The sequence below is a fragment of the Pseudorca crassidens genome, chromosome 6, assembly GCF_039906515.1.
Source record: "Pseudorca crassidens isolate mPseCra1 chromosome 6, mPseCra1.hap1, whole genome shotgun sequence".
NCBI classification, from domain to species: Eukaryota; Metazoa; Chordata; class Mammalia; order Artiodactyla; family Delphinidae; genus Pseudorca; species Pseudorca crassidens.
This window is the reverse complement of record NC_090301.1, coordinates 44,717,409-44,737,907: the sequence shown is the minus strand read 5'-3', so window position 1 is coordinate 44,737,907 and position 20,499 is coordinate 44,717,409. Positions and strand designations below refer to the sequence as shown.

Here is a 20,499-nt window from a genome sequence, read left to right as displayed (position 1 = left end):
TGTAAGATGGCCACATTCACTATTTTAAGTTAATTCAGATCTTTGTTCCATTTAAGCTGCATGAGAGTGGCTATAATGCGTAAAAATACCTCCCTGGAAATAGGATGACCTTCAACAGAAATTTGGAGAAGTACATTTTGTCTTTGGTTACCGTTAGCATCCCCACACGTATGTGGTGAAAATTATGTCAGTACATTTTGACTGGTCCTTAAGGGGATGGGGGAGGGGAGGTGCTAGATGCTCCAGAAGTTTATGTGCCCAGAGAAAGTAGTGGTTCTTCTTCCTGTAGGTCTTCCCAGAGACTGGCAGGACAAGTCTTAGTACCATTTGCTCTAGATTCCTACAGGCTTACTTGGGTTTAACTCAGTGGAGCCTCAGGAAGCAGGAGGCATCTTCAGCCTACTTGTGCTTTTGATTTTGGGGATCAGTGATTGGTATATGGGGGTGGGACCCAACCTGACATACTTAGCGTAGTACAACAGGAGTACAGCTGTGACATATGGGAACGAAGAACAGAAGAATGAAGAGGGTGTTAACCCTATGGATAAAAGACATCGGCTACTCTTATCTTCACCCTCCTCCCCACCAAAAATACAAATGAGTATGTTTGTGGCATTGTGTGTACATATGTCTGTAATGTTTCAGGCAGTGTTGTTATTCTCTCCTGACCTAAGGTGGTTTCTTCTGCCCTTCCTGATCAGTTTCTTTTTCTCTGCTGTGGCCCCTGCCCAAAGGCCAAGACCCGTTGATGTATATTGTCACTGGGACTTTTCTCTATTTTGTTGCCCTTACCTATCTTGTCTACCTCCTCTCACACTAGTTATTAGTCACAGCTTTCTGTGATGGCCTTACTTATTACCCTTAAGCCCTGGGACATTCAGGATTGGCCTTCTCAGGTGGGGTTTGGGGAAGAAGGAATAATTAGATTAGTTGGCACTCAAAAAAGAATACCAAGTGCCTCTATTGTGAGCCATGGCTTTCATATAGGAAGTACTGCAGATCATCTTGGCTATTAGAGAGTTGAATTCTTGATGTTATTTTTTAAATCATGTGAGTATTTGTGAGAAGTAATATAGTACATGGTTGTCAGTGAATGTATAGGTATGAGAGAGTTAATAGAAGAAAATTAGTTGTCTGTGTAAATGAACTACAAATTATAGGGTTTTTGAGAACTGTTTATAAGTTAAGGCAAATGTTAACAGTATAAACTGTTTTGGCTCTGCTTTGAGCGCAGTCATGCTGTCTGTGAGCATCTAATTTATTGTTTACTTCTTTCTGATTCTTAAGCCTTTCTTATTTCAGTGCTCTAGGACCTCAAGTTAATGTTGGATAAAAGTGGTATTGGTGTTCCCAACACAGGGGTAAAGTTTTCAGTGTTTTACCACTAAAATATTTGCTATAGATTATCTGTAAGTATTCTTGATGAAATTTTAAAGGTCTCATCAATTCCTAGGTTACTGAGAGTTTTTATCATGGGTCTAGAATTCTATCTTTTACTTTTTCTGCATCTGTTAAGATACTGATGATCTATTTCCCTTTTTTCTGTAAGTAGAGTTCATTACATTGGTTTATTTTTCAAATGTTAAAATAACCTCACATGCTTAGAATAAATTTTACCCTGCAGTGATGTCTTATCTTTTTAATATATCATTGGATTCAGCTTGCTGACACTTCATTTGGTAGTTTTCATCTGTTATGAAATTGGCTTGTAGTTTTCTTAATGATGTGCTAGTTTTGGTGCAGAATTATGCTGGTCTTCAAAACAAATTGGGAAGTGTTCTTTCTTTTTTGTTACCTGGAAGAGTGTAAAACTGGTTTATTTCTTAAATGTTTGGAAAAGTTTACTAGTGAAGCCAGCTGGGCCTGGAGGATGTTTGTTTCATCCAGTTTTTCTAGTTATTGGCAGAAGAATTTGTCAGCAACAAAGTAGTCACATGTTACTGGAAAGGAAAAATCCCTGAACCAGTGATCTTTAAATCTTTTGTCTTGCAAGTGTATTAAAAGATATAAAGACACTTGTTTGCGTGTTTTTTTAAATAGTTTATTTCTCTAACATAGGAAAAATCAAAACATCGATTATATCTTCCTGTTTTTTCCCCCAAACACTGTCCTTTTCATTTCTTTGGGTGGATGAGAAGGCAGCAGTCTGCTGAGTGGTGGCCGTGAGTCTGTCCTCGTAGAGTGGCGAGAGGCAGCAGAGAAGAATAAGGAGTTCCTCCCCCGTTTAGGAGCTACTATTGAACATATCTCAGTGTCTCCAGCAGGGGATCTCTTCTGTACTTCGCACTCCGATAACAGTAAGTCTCAGTTTGTTGTCATGAGGAAATACAGTTTGTGTAATGTCATAAATTAGGTAGCATCTGTAGGAGATGGAAAATAAGAGACCTCAAACTAAGAGTAGCATAGGATTTAACGAGCATTTTTTTCTCTTCCATTTCTCCTCTTTCCTCCACCCCTCTTGCCCCAAGATGCCACCTGAATGCAACATTTCCAGAGTTGTTTTTATGAAAGTGTAGGGCTAAATGTATTTGGTTATTGTTTTGCCACTTATATTTAAAAATCTTTTCATGTGGAATGATTGGGGGAATAAAGGAGGTTTTCATAATGTAATGGCATTCTCGAAAGAATGCTCTGAGGTTTTCCTTTGGTACAGCCATCGTCTCAGCGTGGGAGTCCTGTGGATTCTGACAGAAATGGAGCAGTCTTCTGATTCCTCCCCAGCATTTGGTCATCCTGTTACACCTCAGCTTGGATGTAAATCCCTTGCCCATTGCCTCCTTTCCCTTCAAAAGAGAGCATAACTGAGCAATCCATTAGTGCAGTGACTCATTTCAAAGTAAACAACCGTCTCTTTTGGGGCATATAAGTTTCTGAATTAACACTTCTAATGTATTCATAGTCACAGTAGAAAACTTAGAGACTCCAACAGAAAAAGCCCTCATCCCCAGCCCTAGTTTTTCTGTTAAATCACAAAATATATTCCTAATTTTCCAGTAACACTCCAAGAAATTGAACGTACTCAATTGTTTTGTATTCTGGTATATTTCAGAATGATATAAATTCACTTTTTTTTTTTTTAAACCTTGAAGGTTTGACCTATTTATGTTTAGATGTTTGTTTATTTATTTATTTATTTTACCCACAGAGATGATAATCATTCACCGAAACCTTGAGGCGTCCGCAGTAATTCAAGGCCTAGTGAAAGGTATCGCAGACCTCAGTGGATGTGGAATTGTGTACATTTTCAAAAGTGAATATTTGTCTGATTTCAGCTATTGTTCATCACTTCTTTTGCAGACAGAAATATCTTTACCGGTTTGATGATTGACCCAAGAACTAAAGCTTTGGTTTTGAATGGGAAACCTGGCCACTTGCAGTTTTATTCTCTCCAAAGTGATAAACAGTTATATAATGTAAGATTTTTGATCTGTTAACTAGCCTTAAAACTAATGAAATATCTTTATAGCACCACTGGCATCAAGTAACTTATTGTATAGCTTCTAAAACAAGATCCTGTGCCTATGTTATTTGAACATAGTATTATCAGTTGTTTATAGCATGATTCTAATGAGGCCACAGTTGCAGATGAAGTCTGCACGTAAGCCAGTTGGCACTGTTGTGTGCGCTCTGTTTTATTCTAAGACTACACTCTAAATTAACTGTCGCACACATCTGTGCCTTTGAGTCATAAGGATAGGCAATGAGAATATGGATTAACAATACAGACCTGTCTCTGCTTTGTGGTGAAACAGTATCATATGTACATGCTGAAGATAAAATCTTCAGTGTAGATTAAAGAGGAACACTTCCCATAATCCTGGTAAATGCAATCCAGAATTTCCACTTTTTCTTTAGTGCCCCACAGTACCCTTTACAGATTTCTATCACAGCCACTGTAACACTTTATCTCTTTCTCTCCAACACCTTTAAACCTCTCAAAGAAAGGAAACTTATTGATCTTTGTACATTTCTAGTGCAGTGCCTGGAAATAGTAGCACTTAGTACATTTTTAGTAAATAGATGAGGAAACAATAAAAGAAACAATTATAAAGAAAATGCTGGCCTATTTAAAATGTTGTGCTTTTTTCACTTCTTAAAAATTGTAGGTTTCATTTTTGCTCTCCTTGTTTCTAGTGATGTGGAATCTAGCCTTGAGATTTTATGTAAAGCTATTTGTTCTTAGAAACAAAAGAAAAGCATTACTGTAACCTAAAGTTCTGCTGTATCATATAAATGGAGCATAGTCGTTACTAAAATTTAAGGTCATTGAAGAATCATCACCACCAAATTGGTATTGTATAATATGCTCCATGTTTTCAATGGCAATTTTGATGTCTGTAAGTAATGATTAGTTCATTTTTCTCTTTACCTAAAAATCTGTTACTGTAGATTCCAGAAGGTATCTATGATGTGGTTAATTACCATTCCTTGAATGCTTTAACATGTATGTATTTACATTAATAAGAATTTTGGATTTTTTTTTAACCCATCAGTTAGATATTATACAGCAAGAATATATCAATGATTATGGTCTGATCCAAATTGAGCTAACAAAGGCTGCATTTGGCTGCTATGGTAATTGGCTTGCAACGGTGGAACAACGTCAAGAAAAGGAAACTGAGCTTGAATTGCAAATGAAACTGTGGACATATAATAAGAAAACACAAGGGTAATACTACCTATATAGACATTAATTTCAGAGCAGAAAATTATTTGACTTTCTAGTTTCAATTGTTGGTCTTTACGATGTTTCATTTTGTTAAATTTATATTAAGAGAAATGAAGGAGGTGTTATTCCTCTAATACAGCCTTTATGCTTTCTGCTCTGAGAAAGCATTGGTGTCCTCCAAATTATGAGTCACCTCATTGCATAAATAAGGAAACATGGAGAAGTAATACCCCCAAGAACACATACCTACTTCCAGGCAAATCCAGGATTAGAATGCAAAGGTCTTAGTTCCTTAGCTCTTTTGTGTTATATTACCTTCTTTGGGAAAATGGCAGTGGTAGGTGGTAGAGGTGTGGTGTGGTGTAGTCTTGATTAGATAAGGAGCCCACTAGTTTCTCATACCATGGCTGTAATAGCAATTTATCAAGTCCTTGCTTGTCAAGAACTGGGCTTAGTGCTTTTGTGCCCATTGTCTTGTGAATCTTCACAAGATAATCTTTCATTCACGGCAGTGTTCTGTCAAGCCAGAAACAAGCTTTGAGAGGTAGTTTGGATGACTTTAAATATTAAGTATTGACCAGGGCAGTGAAATAGGTAATGTTCTTTCTGTACCGTCTTGCCACAAATAAGGGCTTTCATGGCCATTTCCTTTTTTGCTTATTTTCAAAAGAGTGAGGTATCTGTGTTCTACACAATTTCCCTGCAGTTTAGTATAGTAGCCTTTCAAGTATCATTTTTTGATGACCCCTGTTTTATACTCATTCTGTACCAGTAAGCTGACACTATTTATAATCATCTCTGTTATGTACGTTACACGAGGCCAGAGGTAATGTGTTAGAACTCTTTGCATCCTGTGGCCATTAGTGACAGAACACTCAATTGTCATGCTAGGTGATAATATATCAGTTGCTCATTCTTAAAGATGCTATTGTAAAATGTGCAATATGTAAGGAATTCTTAATACTCATGATAGTGTATCATATTGCCCTGGTACAAAAATAAATTGGTTTCCTTCCTACTAGGTTTGTTCTCAATACAAAGGTTAACATGCCACATGAAGACCACATCACAGCTCTCTGTTTCTGTAATGCAGAAAAATCTGAAAACCCCACCTTGGTTACAACAAGTAAAGATGGTCACTTCAAAGTGTGGATATTAACAGATGATTCTGATATATACAGTAAGTTACTTAAATATAATATGTCTGTATGTAGTGCACAGTTTTAAGAATTGATATATTTATCTTATGAATTGTATCCATTCTGGGAGGACATTTTCTACTTTGTTTAATTCTATAGGATATTGCCCAATTTCAAAAGATTTTAGAGATTACATTTTTACATGCCTTTTCTCCCAACTCTTTACTTATTTTATGACATTCTTGATTAATCGTGTACTAGTTATTCCAGTGTGTGAGGGTACAGTAAAAAGGGCTTTTGCAGTAGTCCCTTTACTGTTCCACTAGAGGAAGGTCAAGGTCTCTTGGAAGGGACGCAAATTTCAAATCAGTCAATGATTTGTAACTAAAATTTTGGAGAGGAGGTTTTTTGTTGTGTTTGTTTCTTAATCCATATTTCTTATAAATTCCGTAAAATATTATCTAGCATTTGTAGTATTTCTATGGTCTGTATTTTCACAGAAAAAGCTGTTGGCTGGACCTGTGATTTTGTGGGTAGTTATCACAAATACCAAGCAACTAACTGCTGTTTCTCCGAAGATGGCTCTTTACTAGCAGTTAGTTTTGAGGAAATAGTTACAATATGGGATTCGGAGACATGGGAACTTAAATGTACATTTTGTCAACGAGCTGGGAAAATAAGGTAGGTAAATAATTGGGGGAGTATGAAGTACTGGGTTTCTTTTTTTTTAAATTCAAACACGTCTTTCTACATAGACTTTAGTAATTAATTTATGCTTTCTCCAGAGGTATCCTGTGGGTCAGTGGTGCCAGCAGCTAACCAAAATGCTGGGAAGCTAAAAAATACTGGGTTTATGAACCATGTGCATTAGTTTTCATGGTTGTACTACACGATAATAGAAGATATATATAAGCCTCAGTAGATCCAAACAATGTTTATTTTCTCAGTATTTTCATAAAAGCGATGTTAGGCTCGAACTTCATTGTTTGTAATAATGGCAAGAGAATGTAACAGTAGTATCTTCCATTTTATTTCCGGTAACTTGGGCATTTGAGGACAGAATGGGAAATGGCTGTTTCTAATTCCCAACATGTCTAATTCTGAGTTTACTTTGTAAAACTTTCTTCAGAATTCATATTGCAGATTTTCCTCTTGAAACAAAGAAGGATAAAAAAGAGTTTTTGTTAAATAACTTGGTACGTTTCACATACATTTTCTCTATATGTGTCAATTATTGTACCGTACAGCATATTAGAGAAAAGAATTGGTCATCAAATCTGTTTTCCTAAAGAAACAAAATAGCTAAATAAACCTTTACTGTTGTGCTCCTTACCCTCTTCCCTGCAGAATAATTATGAACAAAAACATACATGTCTATCTAAAACTTTGCATTGCACGAAGCTAGTACTGTGCAGGAAGTCTGCAGTCCTTTGTAACTACGTGTGCTAGAACTGACTTGTTAACTTCCTTGTTTTAATCTAGGCACCTTTGCTTTGGGAGATTGACTTGTTCCAAGTACCTTCTTGGTGCCACTGAAAATGGCATTCTGTGCTGTTGGAATCTGCTCAGTTGTGCATGTAAGATATTCTTTGCTATAAAGTGATGACAAAGCACACAGGAAGTGGACATTAACTAATCTTTGGCATTTTAGGACTTCTGGATGATATCTTCATATCTTTACCCAGAGAATATATAATTTTTTATGTGGTACGTTGTACCACCAAACTTTGGAGTGCTATGCCTGTAATAATAGACTTTGATTACAGTTGACCCTTGAGCAATGCGGGCGTTAGGGTTGCCGACCCTCTGCGCAGTCAAAAATTCACTTATAACTTAGAGAGTCAGCCCTCTGTGGAGTCAGCCAACCTTGGATTGAGCAGTTACTGGTAGTACTTGCTATTTTAAAATCCACATGTATGTGGACCCTCACAGTTCAAATCCATGTTATTCAAGGGTCAACTGTATTTATAAGCTGCCTAATTGTCATCAAATCATCTTCCATTATCCTCACCTTTTTCCACTGTCTTCAGTGTATGACTTTGTTGCCCTCCATATTATCCATCCTCATAACAATTTGAGGAAAGTTTCTGATAGTTCATAATGCATATTAACCTGCAGTATTCCTGACAGCATTAAATTTGAATGTAGCCTATCACAATCCTCCTAACAAATGTGAACTTTGTGGCATTTTACTCATTCGAGTATATGTTTGGAAGACATTGTGGTTACTTTGTAATAATGTGTGTGATAACATTTTTTTAAATATTCTCTACAGTGATTCTGGTTAACATTTTGCCCACATTTAGCAGTAGTGGGAAAGCACCAGACAGAAGTTGCACTGCTTTAACTGTTTTTCTGCTTCTTGCCCCTCGTTTTAGTGCAGACTTCCACAGATTATGTCAGTGTGTTCTCCATGTATTATCTGGAATGGTAAAATCCCTCTTCCTAAAAATAATAGAATTGATTGTCCCAATAAATATTGAGTACCTAGTTTAAATAACAAGCTTAAGAAAGCTTTTGGTAAATCTCTTCTTAGAAGTGAATCACTTTTTTCCCCCAGTGGAGTGGAGTGCAAAATTAAATGTGAGAGTTATGGAACCTGATCCCAATTCAGAGAATATTGCTGCAGTCTCTCAGTCTTCCATGGGTTCAGACTGTAAGTACAGACCATTCTTTGACCGAAGAAGTCTATTACCTAGATTTTCTTTTTAACACCTTTAATATAATTTGATTTAAACTTACCTTCAAATCAGATGTCCATTTGAAGCCATTTGCCTGACCATTGCCCTTCCTTTCGAGTTCCAGCTCCAGCACATCCCTCATTTTTCAACATGTCATTTGCTACTCAGCCTTCAAAATCCAAGAGACATTTTGCCTCTTTGAAGCATTCCTAAATCCCCCAAGGAGCTTTTATCATTCCTCTATGATCTTGAAGCTCTTTATACAGATCTCTGTTCTAGTGCTTAAGACAAAATACTGCCATAGTATTTTGGTGTCTGTTTTCTGCAGTTGACCCTGCTCTCAGAAACAGAAATTTTTGTTTCTGTTTTTCATCTTCAAAGCCCTCATTCCTAATCGGCTTGGCACATAGTAAGCATCAAGTAGATATTTGTTGACTCAAAGCCTAAAATAATCATGACCTTATCAATTTATTCAATGGGGTAAGTCCCAGGATGAGTGTGATCTGCCAATCTGAGGCTGAAACTAACCTTTGCAGGCAAAATGTTGTTGTCTGTTTGGTTTTTTTTTTTCTCTAGTGTTTGTGTTTAGACCTAGCGAGCCAAGGCCATTGTATATTCAAAAAAATATCTCCAGAGAGGAAGTCCAGTGGGGAGTGTTTGTTCCACGAGATGTCCCTGAATCATTCACCTCAGAAGCCTACCAGTGGCTGAACAGATCGCAGTTTTACTTCCTAACAAAATCACAGGTAACCATCCACCTCAGAAAAGGCGGTCATCTCTTATGTGTGATTTTCAGTTGCTTTACTATTTGAGAGTAATAGCCCAGGGCAAGTGGAATAGTTTTATTAAAGGATTACTCCTTCTCTCCCCTCCCACTCCCCTGCCAAATCGTCTTATGTGCTCTGTACAGTCATATTACTGGTGGGAGTATATTAGCCCACACCTTTGGGGCTAAGTATTGCTTGCATTCATTCACTCCGTGACACCAAAAAAGAGATGACCTAGAAGATAACTAGAATACTTTAAATTGTATTTATTAGAATGGCTCTTGTTTAATTTTAGTATTTGATTTACCATAAAGAAATCAGTGGCTTAAGTTTGACCCATCAGTTGAATTTTATTTCATTACCAATTCTTAAAAATGATCTTTGAGGACAATTTTACAACTGTCACAGCAGTTATTAAATACGTTTTCAATCTTGTATTACTTTTCTGTGAGCAGATATATTTATATCAAGAAGAAAAGTCAACATCGTTTTCTAACTTTACCATTTAGATTTGCACTCTACAATTTATATTTTGCATCATTCATTGACCTCTCTTTTCAGAGTTTATTGACATTCAGTACACAGTCTCCAGAAGAGAAACTCACACCAACAAGCAAACAGGTATATGTTCTAGTCACTCGTGGTGCAGATCATGCACATTGCCTCCCTGCAAAGATAATCTTTTAGAACTCAGCTATGAGAAAAATGTTTTACCTGCCCTAAAGTGGAATTAAAATTACATACTTAGAAACTACTTGCTTTGTTTGATGTGATAGTGCTCTTTGAAAATGTAGTCTCAATTTGTAACAGCAGTAATATATGCTTGTGATTTAAAGAATCAAATAGTTCTACAAGACTTCTTGGGGAAAACTTGAACATCACCACCACTGCCGTTACCCACAAAGATACTCTCAACTCTTTGAGTTGAAGTTTTTATTTACCTCCATATCTCTAAGAAACATGTTTATATTGCTAATTCCGGATTTTTTAGATCTAGGTATTATTTGTTAACTCTGATCTATTGAAGTTTCTTTCACACCACTCCCGCCATATACATAACATACCCCCATATGTTTTCTGTCGCCTAATTTTTCCAGTATAGATAAATTGGTCAGGTCACTGTTCATCCTTAAACATGTAAACACAATTCATAGCTGAGCCACGTAGTAATAAACAGGTTGTTTTTCCTTTTGTGACCAACTTCTTTTCTCTGGAGTTAATGATTGCCTTCTTTTTTCATTTGCTCAGTTTCCTATTTACTTCTCACCTAATTCACCCCTAATCTCTACCCTGTAAGTCCTCTCTCATTATTTTCAGACATATTAGGTATTCTTTCGAGTCTTGAAGAAATATTTTCAAGAGCCTCTGACCTTCTTTCTGAACTGATTGCCCTGTAAACCTGCTGCACAGTAATCATCTTAGGATCTACATTTGCTACCATTCTGGGGGTTTATTCACATCTACTGTAATAGATCCTGTAGTTTTTCTCCTTCTTTGGTCACTCCCTTGCTTTGGTAAAGCACATCCTATTGGTGCATGGGAAGTAAATTTAAGACATTGCATGTTTGGACATGCTTTTATTCTCTCCCATTGGATTGGTTGGTTGCGTAGAGTTCTAGGTTGAAAATCATTTTGTCTTAGAACTTTGAAGATACTGTCTTATACTTTATCTGTATCCTGACTTGTTTATTTTTCTCTGAAAATTCATTGAATTCGTTTAACATTTTTTTGTTGATCATTACTGTATGTTCTAGACATTTGGGATATATCAGTGAGCAAAAGAGTCAGGTCTCTAAACTAGTGGTGTTTATAGTCTAACAGGAAGATAATAACATCAAGTAAGTAAAATATATAGTATTTTAGAAGGCAATAAGAATTATGGGAGGAGGAATGGTGGGAAAGGGAATGTGGAGTGCAGTTTGCCTTTTTAAATAAAGCAGTCAAAACAGGCTTTAATGAAAAGACTTTGACTTTTCCTCTGAGTTAAATGTAGAGCCCCCTTCGAGGGTTTTAATCAAAAAACTGTCTAAGGAGAAGAATTAATTCTTTGCCTTCATTTTCTCTAGAACTGCTAGTTTTTACTGCTGGACCTTCTAGAATGGTGCTCTCTAATATTCTTATTTTTTCTCTTGTTTTCTTCCTGTTGTCTGAGAGGTTTCCTCCTCTTTTCATCTGATCCTCTATTATTTTTTCTCTCTCTTAACATGGTTCATTTCCATTAGGTTTTTATTTCCAATCTGTTTTGGAGATTTTCATCAAAGTCTCATGACTCTTGGCTATCTGCTCTTATTTAAAAGTGAGCAAAATCACCATTTGGAGGTTTTCTACCTAGATGGAACTTGACCTCTGGCCTCCACTATCTGCCTGAGCTATTATGAGAAAATCTCCAAAAGTCATTATTTTTAGGACTTTTTCTCTTAGATTGGTCAAATTGTCCAGATAAAATTCTTCCAAATTCTTGCCTAAAAGATGTCAACCTGGCTGCCAGTGTTCTGAGAAGCACCCTCTATGGAACACAACTGCCTTCAGCTGTGAGGGCACCTCCGCCCCGCCACACACCAAGCCATCCTTTCTAAAGACACACTTTATTTCGCTCTTCAAGGAACATACTGCCAGCCCTCTGCTGGGGCTGAGGAGGAGATCTGGAAACCTGAATGCTCTCTAAATAGACCTTCAACCAGGCTAACTGGTTTCTTTCTTTTTTTTTTTTAGCCTTTTACAGAGGAGGTACTGTTACTATTAGTACCAATTCTTGAGTGTTTGCGGGATTCTGCAGTATAAATGGGGATGCTTTTAGCTTTCTTCACCACCAGCTTAGAATCCTGCTTTCTCAGGTCTACTAAGTTAGCTACCACCATTCAAACTACTTTTCACTTTCCACATCACACAGTGTCTTTAGTACTGTGGATTTATGCTCTTTTGAAAACCTGTTTACTGCCATTTTTGTAGGACTGGGGGCCTAAGTAGTGGTGGATGCACATTTTGTTCTGTCATCGAAGTGTCTGCTGTTAGCTTTTCACATAGTAAATTGACTGCTCTCAGTTGCTTTACCTGTGAAATGAAACAATCATACTAGATAATTTCTATAGTTCCTTCCATCGGACATGTTATGACTGTGATACTTCTTTTTTGTGTGTGTGTGGTACGCGGGCCTCTCACTGTTGTGGCCTCTCCCGTTGCGGAGCACAGGCTCTGGACGTGCCGGCTCAGCGGCCATGGCTCACGGGCACAGCCACTCCGTGACATGTGGGATCTTCCCAGACCGGGGAATGAACCCATGTCCCCTGCATCGTCAGGCGGACTCTCAACCACTGCGCCACCAGGGAAGCCCTGTGATACTTCTTATCGCCTCAAAGGCAGTTCCTCTTCTTTAGTGAAGTAATTTATTTCCCTTTGTCTTAAATCCTTACAGCTATTAGCAGAAGAAACTCTTCCAACAACCCCATTTTATTTCATATTGGGAAAGCACAGGCAGCAACAGCAGGATGACAAGTTAAATGAAGCTTTGGAGAATGAACTGGTACAACTACCCTTAACAGAAAACATACCTGCAATTAGTGAGGTAAGTAATTATTAATTACTTATTAGTGTGAAACATAAGTTTATTATAATATTAATAGTGTAAATTAATTGCTTATACCAATATGAAATGGGTTATATGCAATAAAGTTCCTTAAGTTAGAGTTTATTTATACAGTCAATCTGTAACAACTAATTTTTAAATAATCATTTATACACTGTGCAATTTTTTTTGAATTTTTGGATTTTATTTATTTTTTTATACAGCAGGTTCTTATTAGTTATCTATTTTATACATATTAGTGTATACATGTCAATCCCAATCTCCCAGTTAATCCCACCACCACCACCACCACCCTCTGCCACGTTCCCCCCTTGGTTTCCATACCTTTGTTCTCTACACCTGTGTCTCTATTTCTGCCCTGCAAACCAGTTCATCTGTAGCATTCCTCTAGGTTCCACATACATGTGTTAATATACGATATTTGTTTTTCTCTTTCTGACTTACTTCACTCTGTATGACAGTCTCTAGGTCCATCCACGTCTCTACAGATGATCCAGTTTTGTTCCTTTTTATGGCTGAGTAATGTTCCATTGTATATTTGTACCACATCTTCTTTATCCATTCGTCTGTCGATGGGCATTTAGGTTACTTCCATGACCTGGCTTTAGTAAATAGTGCTGCAGTGCACATTGGGGTGCATGTGTCTTTTTGAATTATGGTTTTCTCTGGGTATATACCCAGTAGTGGGATTGCTGGGTTATACGGTAGTTCAATGTTTAGTTTTTGAAGGAACCTCCATGCTGTTCTCCATAGTGGCTGTATCAATTTACATTCCCACCAACAGTGCAAGAGGGTTCCGTTTTCTCCACACCCTCTCCAGCATTTATTGTCTGTAGATTTTCTTATGATGCCCATTCTAACTGGTGTGAGGTGATACCTCATTGTACTTTTGATTTGCATTTCTCTAATAATTAGTGATGTTGAGCAGCTTTTCATGTGTTTCTTGGCCATCTGTATGTCTTCTTTGGAGAAATGTTTATTTAGGTCTTCTGCCCATTTTTGCATTGGGTTGTTTGTTTTTTTAATATTGAGCTGCATGAGCTGTTTATATATTTTGGAGATTAATCCTTTGTCCATTGATTCGTTTGCAAATATTTTCTCCCATTCTGAGGGTTGTCTTTTTGTGTTGTTTGTAGTTTCCTTTGCTTTGCAAAAGCTTGTAAGTTTCATTAGGTCCCATTTGTTTATTTTTGGTCTCATTTCCATTACTCTAGGAGGTGGATCAAAAAAAGGTCTTGCTGTGATTATGTCAAAGAGTGTTCTTCCTATGTTTTCCTCTAAGAGTTTTATAGTGTCTGGTCTTATATTTAGGTCTCTAATCTGTTTTGAGTTTATTTTTGTGTATGGTGTTAGGGAGTGTTCTAATTTCATTCTTTTACGTGTAGCTGTCCAGTTTTCCCAGCAACGCTTATTGAAGAGGCTGTCTTTTCTCCATTGTATATCCTTGCCTCCTGTGTCATAGATTAGTTGACCATGGGTGCGTGGGTTTATCTCTGGGCTTTCTATCCTGTTCCATTGATCTATATTTCTGTTTTTGTGCCAGTACCATATTTTCTTGATTACTATAGCTTTGTAGTGTAGTCTGAAGTCAGGGAGTCTGATTCCTCCAGCTCCATTATTTTCCCTTAAGACTGCTTTGGCTATTCGGGGTCTTTTGTGTCTCCATACAAATTTTCATGTATTTTGTTCTAGTTCTGTAAAAAAAAGCCGTTGGTAATTTGATAGGGATTGCATTGAATCTGAAGATTGCTTTGGGTAGTATTGTCATTTTCACAATACTGATTCTTCCAATCCAAGAACATGGTATATCTCTCCATCTGTTTGTGTCATCTTTGATTTCTTTCATCAGTGTCTTATAGTTTTCTGAGTACAGGTCTTTTACCTCCTTAGGTAGCTTTATTCCTAAGTATTTTATTCTTTTCGTTGCAATGGTGAATGGGATTGTTTCCTTAATTTCTCTTTCTGATCTTTCGTTGTTGGTGTATAGGAATGCAAGAGATTTCTGTGCATTAATTTTGTATCCTGCAACTTTACTAGATTCATTGATTAGCTCTAGTAGTTTTCTGGTGTTATCTTTAGAATTCTCTATGTATAGTATCATGTCATCTACAGACAGTGACGGTTTTACTTCTTTTCCAGTTTTGATTCCTTCTATTTCTTTTTCTTCTCTGATTGCTGTGGCTAGGACTTCCAAAACTATGTTGAATAATAGTAGCAAGAGTGGACATCCTTGTCTTGTCCCTGATCTTAGAAGAAATGCTTTCAGTTTTTCACCCTTGAGAATGATGTTTGCTATGGGTTTGTCATATATGGCCTTTATTATGTTGAGGTAGGTTCCCTCTGTGCCCACTTTCTGGAGAGTGGAATTTTGTCAAAAGCTTTTTCTGCGTCAATTGAGATGATCATACGGTTTCTCTTCTTCAGTTTGTTAATATGGTATATCATATTGGTTTATTTGCATATATTGAAGAATCCTTGCATCCCTGGGATAAATCCCACTTGATCATGCTGTATGATCCTTTTAATGTGTTGTTGGATTCTGTTTGCTAGTATTTTGTTAAGGATTTTTGCATCTATATTCATCAGTGATATTGGTCTGTAATTTTCTTTTTTTGTAGTATCTTTGGTTTTGGTATTAGGGTGATGGTGGCCTCATAGAATGAATTTGAGAGTGTTCCTTCCTCTGCAATTTTTTGGAAGAGTTTGAGAAGGATGGTTGTTAGTTCCTCTCTAAATGTGTGATAGAATTCACCTGTGAAGTAATTTCATTACTTACGATTGGTCTGTTCATATTTTCTGTTTCTTCCTGATTCAGTCTTGGAAGGTTATACCTTTCTAAGAATTTGTCCATTTCTTCCAGGTTGTCCATTTTATTGGCATAGACTTGCTTGTAGTAGTCTCTTATGATGCTTTGTATTCCTGCAGCGTCTGTTGTAATTTCTCCTTTTTCATTTCTAATTTTATTGATTTGAGTCCTCTCCCTCTTTTACTTTTTCTTTTTTTCCTTTTTTTTTTTTTTTGGTCAGCTTTGCTTGTGGTTCAAGAGATTCTGCAGAGGACAGTCACTGTGGCCAGTGACAACAGTGATGCCGTGTGTGTGTATGCGAGTATAAGCATCCCTCAGAACGTGAGCTGCCATACTTGACTCTGTTGGAATCTCGCAAGGAGTTTTTAAAAATAAGGAAAATTTTTTTTTATGAAAAAGCCTTGGCTGCACTCTAGACCAATCAAATCAGAATCCCTGGAGTGGGACCCATGAATTGGTATTTTTAAAAACCTCTTTTTCTTGATGAGTCTGGCTAAAGGTTTATCAATTTTATCTTCTCAAAGAACCAGCTTTTAGTTTTATTGATCTCTGCTATTGTTTTCTTTGTTTCTATTTCATTTATTTCTGCTCTGATCTTTATTAGCTTCTACTAACTTTGGGTTTTGTTTGTTCTTCTTTCTCTAGTTCCTTTAGTTGTAAGGTTAGATTGTTTATTTGAGATGTTTCTTGAGGTAGGCTTGTATTGCTATAAACTTCCCTCTTAGAACTGCTTTTGCTGCACCCCATAGGTTTTGGATTGTCATGTTTTCGTTGTCATTTGTCTCCAGGTATTTTTTAACTTCCTCTTTGATTTCTTCAGTGTTCTCTTGGTAACGTATTGTTTAGCCGCCATGTGTTTGCGTTTTTTACGTCTTTTTGCCTGTAATTGATTTCTAATCTCATAGCATTGTGGTCGGAAAAGACGCTTGATATGATTTCAGTTTTCTTAAATTTACTGGGGCTTGATTTGTGACCCAAGATGTAATCTATCCTGGAGAATGTTCCATGTGCACTTCAGAAGGTGTAATCTGCTGTTTTTGGATGGCTTGTCCTATAAATAACAAATCTCTCTGGTCTGTTGTGTCATTTAAATCTGTGTTTCCTTATTAATTTTCTGTCTGGATGATCTGTCCACTGGTGTAAGTGAGGTGTTACAATCCCCCACTATTATTGTGTTACTGTTGATTTCCTCTTTTATAGCCGTTAGCAGTTGCCTTCTGTTTTGAGGTGCTCCTATGTTGGGTGCATATATAATTGTTATATCTTCTTCTTGGATTGATCCTTTGATCATTTTGTAGTGTCCTTCCTTGTCTCTTGTAACATTCTTTATTTTAAAGTCTATTTTATCTGATATGAGTATTGCTACTCCAGCGTTCTTTTGATTTCCATTTGCATGGAATATCTTTTTCCATCCCCTCACTTTCAGTCTGTATGTGTCCCTAGGTTTGAAGTGGGTCTCTTGTAGACAGCATATATATGGGTCTTGTTTTTGTATCCATCCAGCGAGCCTGTGTCTTTTGGTTGGAGCATTTAATCCATTCACATTTAAGGTAATTATCGATATGTATGTTCCTATGACCATTTTATGAATTGTTTTGGGTTTGTTTTGGTAGGTCCTTTTCTTCTGTTGTATCCCACTTAGAGAAGTTCCTTTAGCGTTTGTTGTAGAGCTGGTTTGGTAGTGCTGAATTCTCTTAGCTTTTGTTTCTCTGTAAAGCTTTTGATTTCTCCATTGAATCTGAATGAGATCCTTGCTGGGTAGAGTAATCTTGGTTGTAGGTTCTTCCCTTTCATCACTTTAAATATATCATGCCACTCCCTTCTGGCTTGTAGAGTTTCTGCTGAGGAATCAGCTGTTAGCTTTATGGGAGTTCCCTTGTATGTTATTTGTCATTTTTCCCTTGCTGCTTTCAATAATTTTTCTTTGTCTTTAATTTTTGTCAATTTGATTACTATGTGTCTTAGTATGTTTCTCCTTGGGTTTATCCTGCCTGGGACTCTCTGCACTTCCTGGACTTGGGTGGCTATTTCCTTTCCCATGTTAGGGAAGTTTTCAACTCTGATCTCTTCAAGTATTTTCTCGGGTCCTTTCTCTCTCTCTTCTCCTTCTGGGACCCCTATAATGCGAATGTTGTTGCATTTAATGTTGTCCCAGAGCTCTCTTAGGCTGTCTTCATTTCTTTTCATTCTTTCTTCTTTATTCTGTTCCCTGGTAGTGAATTCCACCATTCTGTCTTCCAGGTCACTTATCCGTTCTTCTGCCTCAGTTATTCTGCTGTTGATTCCTTCTAGTGTAGTTTTCATTTCAGTTATTGTATTGTTCATCTCTGTTTGTTTGTTCTTTAATTCTTCTAGGTGTTTGCTCTTTAGTTTTTCTAGGTCTTTGCTAAACATTTCTTGCATCTTCTCGATCTTTGCCTGTATTCTTTTTCTGAGGTCCTGGATCATATTCACTATCATTAATTATATTCACTGTCATTATTCTGAATTCTTTTTCTGGAAGGTTGCCTATCTCCACTTCATTTAGTTTTTCTGGAGTTTTGTTCCTTCATCTGGTACAAAGTCCTGTGTCTTTTAATTTTGTCTGTCTTTCTATGAATGTGGTTTTTGTTTCACAGGCTGCAGAATTGTAGTTCTTGCTTCTGCTGTCTGCCGTCTGGTGGATGAGGCTATCTAAGAGGCTTGTGCAAGCTTCCTGCTGGGAGGGAATGATGGTGGGTGGAGCTGGGTGTTGCTGTGGTAGGCAGAGCTTGGTAAAACTTTAATTTGCTTGTTGGTTGTTTGGCCTGAGGCGACCCAGCACTGGAGCATACCGGGCTCTTTGGTGGGGCTAATGGCAGGCTCTGGGAGGGCTCACACCAAGGATTACTTCCCAGAACTTCTGCTGCCAGTGTCCTTGTCCCTATGGTGAGCCACAGCCACCCCCCACCTCTGTAGGAGACCCTCCAGCACTAGCAGATAGGCCTGGTTCAGTCTCCATTGGGTTAGGAGACTAACCACTGGTCCTTCCCCTGGGTCCTGATGCACACGACTTTGTGTGCCCTCCAAGAGTGGAGTCTCTGTTTCCCCCAGTTCTGTTGAAATTCTGCAATCAAATCCCACTAGCCTTCAAAGTCTGATTCTCTAGGAATTCCTCCTCCTGTTGCTGGACCCCCAGGTTGGGAAGCCTGACATGGGGCTCAGAACCTTTTCCAGTGGGTGGACTTCTGTGGTATAAGTGTTCTCCAGTTTGTAGTCATCCACCCAGCAGTTACTGGATTTGATTTTATTTTGATTGCGCCCTTCCTACCATCTCATTGCAGCTTCTCCTTTGTCTTTGGATGTGGGATATCTTTTTTGGTGAGTTCCAGTGTCTCCCTGTCGATGACTGTTCAGCAGTTAGTTGTGATTCCGGTGTTCTCACAAGAGGGAGTGAGCACACATCTTTCTACTCCAGCACGTTGAACCAGTCTATATACTGTGCAACTTTAATTCCCGAATTAAATGGCCTAAAACTTACAATTTCTGATTATTGTAGCCTGACATGGGTTTATTTGCATAAAAGTAGGGAGTTCTTTTTTTAATCTATTTTTTTAATTATTAATTTTATTTATTTATCGGCTGCGTTTGGGTCTTTGTTGTTGCGTGCGTGCTTTCTCTAGTTGCGGCGAGCGGGGGCCACTCTTCGTTGCAGTGTGCAGGCTTCTCATTGAGGTGGCTTCTCTTGTTTCAGAGCACAGACTCTAGGTGCACGGGCTTCAGTAGTTGTGGCACGCAGGCTCAGTAGTTGTGGTGCCTGGGTTTAGTTGCTCTGTGGCATGTGGGATCTTCCCAGACCAGGGCTCAAACCCATGTCCCCCTGCATTGGCAGGCAGATTCTTAACCACTGCACCACCAGGGAGCCCCAAAAGTAGGGAGTTCTTCGGTTTGGTTTTTCTGTGGGGAGAGCCTACTGTTGATGAAAGCCTTGGCATTTCATCTTTTTAAATGAAACCCTGTTTTTCTGTTTTACTGTAGCTTCTTCACACTCCAGCCCATGTACTGCCATCTGCTTCTTTCCTGTGCTCCATGTTTGTAAATTCATTGCTGCTGTCTAAGGAGACTAAGAGGTAAGGCAGTTCATAAGATATGTTTAGATACTGTTTTGAGAAACAGGATGGTTTGTGTTATCCTTGATTAGAATATCCTTTCCCTGTGTTTCTCTTTATTTCAGCTTTGACCTATAGTTAAAGGATATAGGATTACTAAGTCAAATAAATAAAATTCATTGAAACTAAATATCAGAGATCTTTCGTGGTAATGTTTTAAGGGTTTCAAAATTTCATGTTTTATAAATTTACCTGTTGTTTTATAATAATCCATAATTTTTAAAGTGTATTCAGTAACAAGAATTTTCATTTATTTTGTTCATGATTGTGTTTTCATAGATACCTTAAATTGGAAAGTTATTGTTTAGAAATATTTTTTAATAGTAATTGTATTTTATTCTGTTATTGTTAAAGTGCTGAAGAAATTCCTGATGATGTCAGTATGGAAGAAGAAAAAGAAAGTGTTGATTCAGATGAAGAAAATAACTTCACTGAAGAGGTCCAGGATACAAATAACACAGACTTGGGAAAAGACATTATACATCAGTTGTCAAAATCTGAAGAAAAGGAACTGAGAAAATTTAGGAAAGTAGACTACAGCTGGATGACTGCTCTTTAAGCCTTGGAGAATAGGGAGAGGGTTTTACACTTTGTGTTTTTTTGTTTTGTGGGGTTTTTTTGTTTGTTTTTGTTGTATGTTGCTATTCCAGAATTCTATTTTAATGTTATTTGTTCATAAAATGTTAAATATTAACAGGCTCTACTTTTTAAATGACTGGTAATATTA

At 37.5% G+C, this 20,499-nt stretch overlaps 1 protein-coding gene across 2 annotated transcripts in view; it reads left to right on the top strand.

Annotated features, from left to right (window-relative positions):
* The window catches only part of WDR75 (WD repeat domain 75), a 41,171-nt gene extending 20,705 nt beyond the window's left edge, over positions 1-20,466 (top strand). The window contains exons 9-21 of one of the 2 annotated variants that reach the window (XM_067741229.1): positions 2,139-2,297; positions 3,146-3,205; positions 3,298-3,413; positions 4,494-4,669; positions 5,692-5,849; positions 6,309-6,489; positions 7,291-7,385; positions 8,369-8,464; positions 9,066-9,235; positions 9,818-9,877; positions 12,669-12,818; positions 19,642-19,733; positions 20,127-20,466. In XM_067741229.1, coding sequence (XP_067597330.1) covers positions 2,139-2,297; positions 3,146-3,205; positions 3,298-3,413; positions 4,494-4,669; positions 5,692-5,849; positions 6,309-6,489; positions 7,291-7,385; positions 8,369-8,464; positions 9,066-9,235; positions 9,818-9,877; positions 12,669-12,818; positions 19,642-19,733; positions 20,127-20,331 — 1,718 coding nt within the window. In that variant the 3' untranslated portion in view covers positions 20,332-20,466. The other variant, XM_067741230.1, reaches the window with a different exon arrangement.
* The last annotated feature ends 33 nt before the right edge of the window (positions 20,467-20,499 follow it).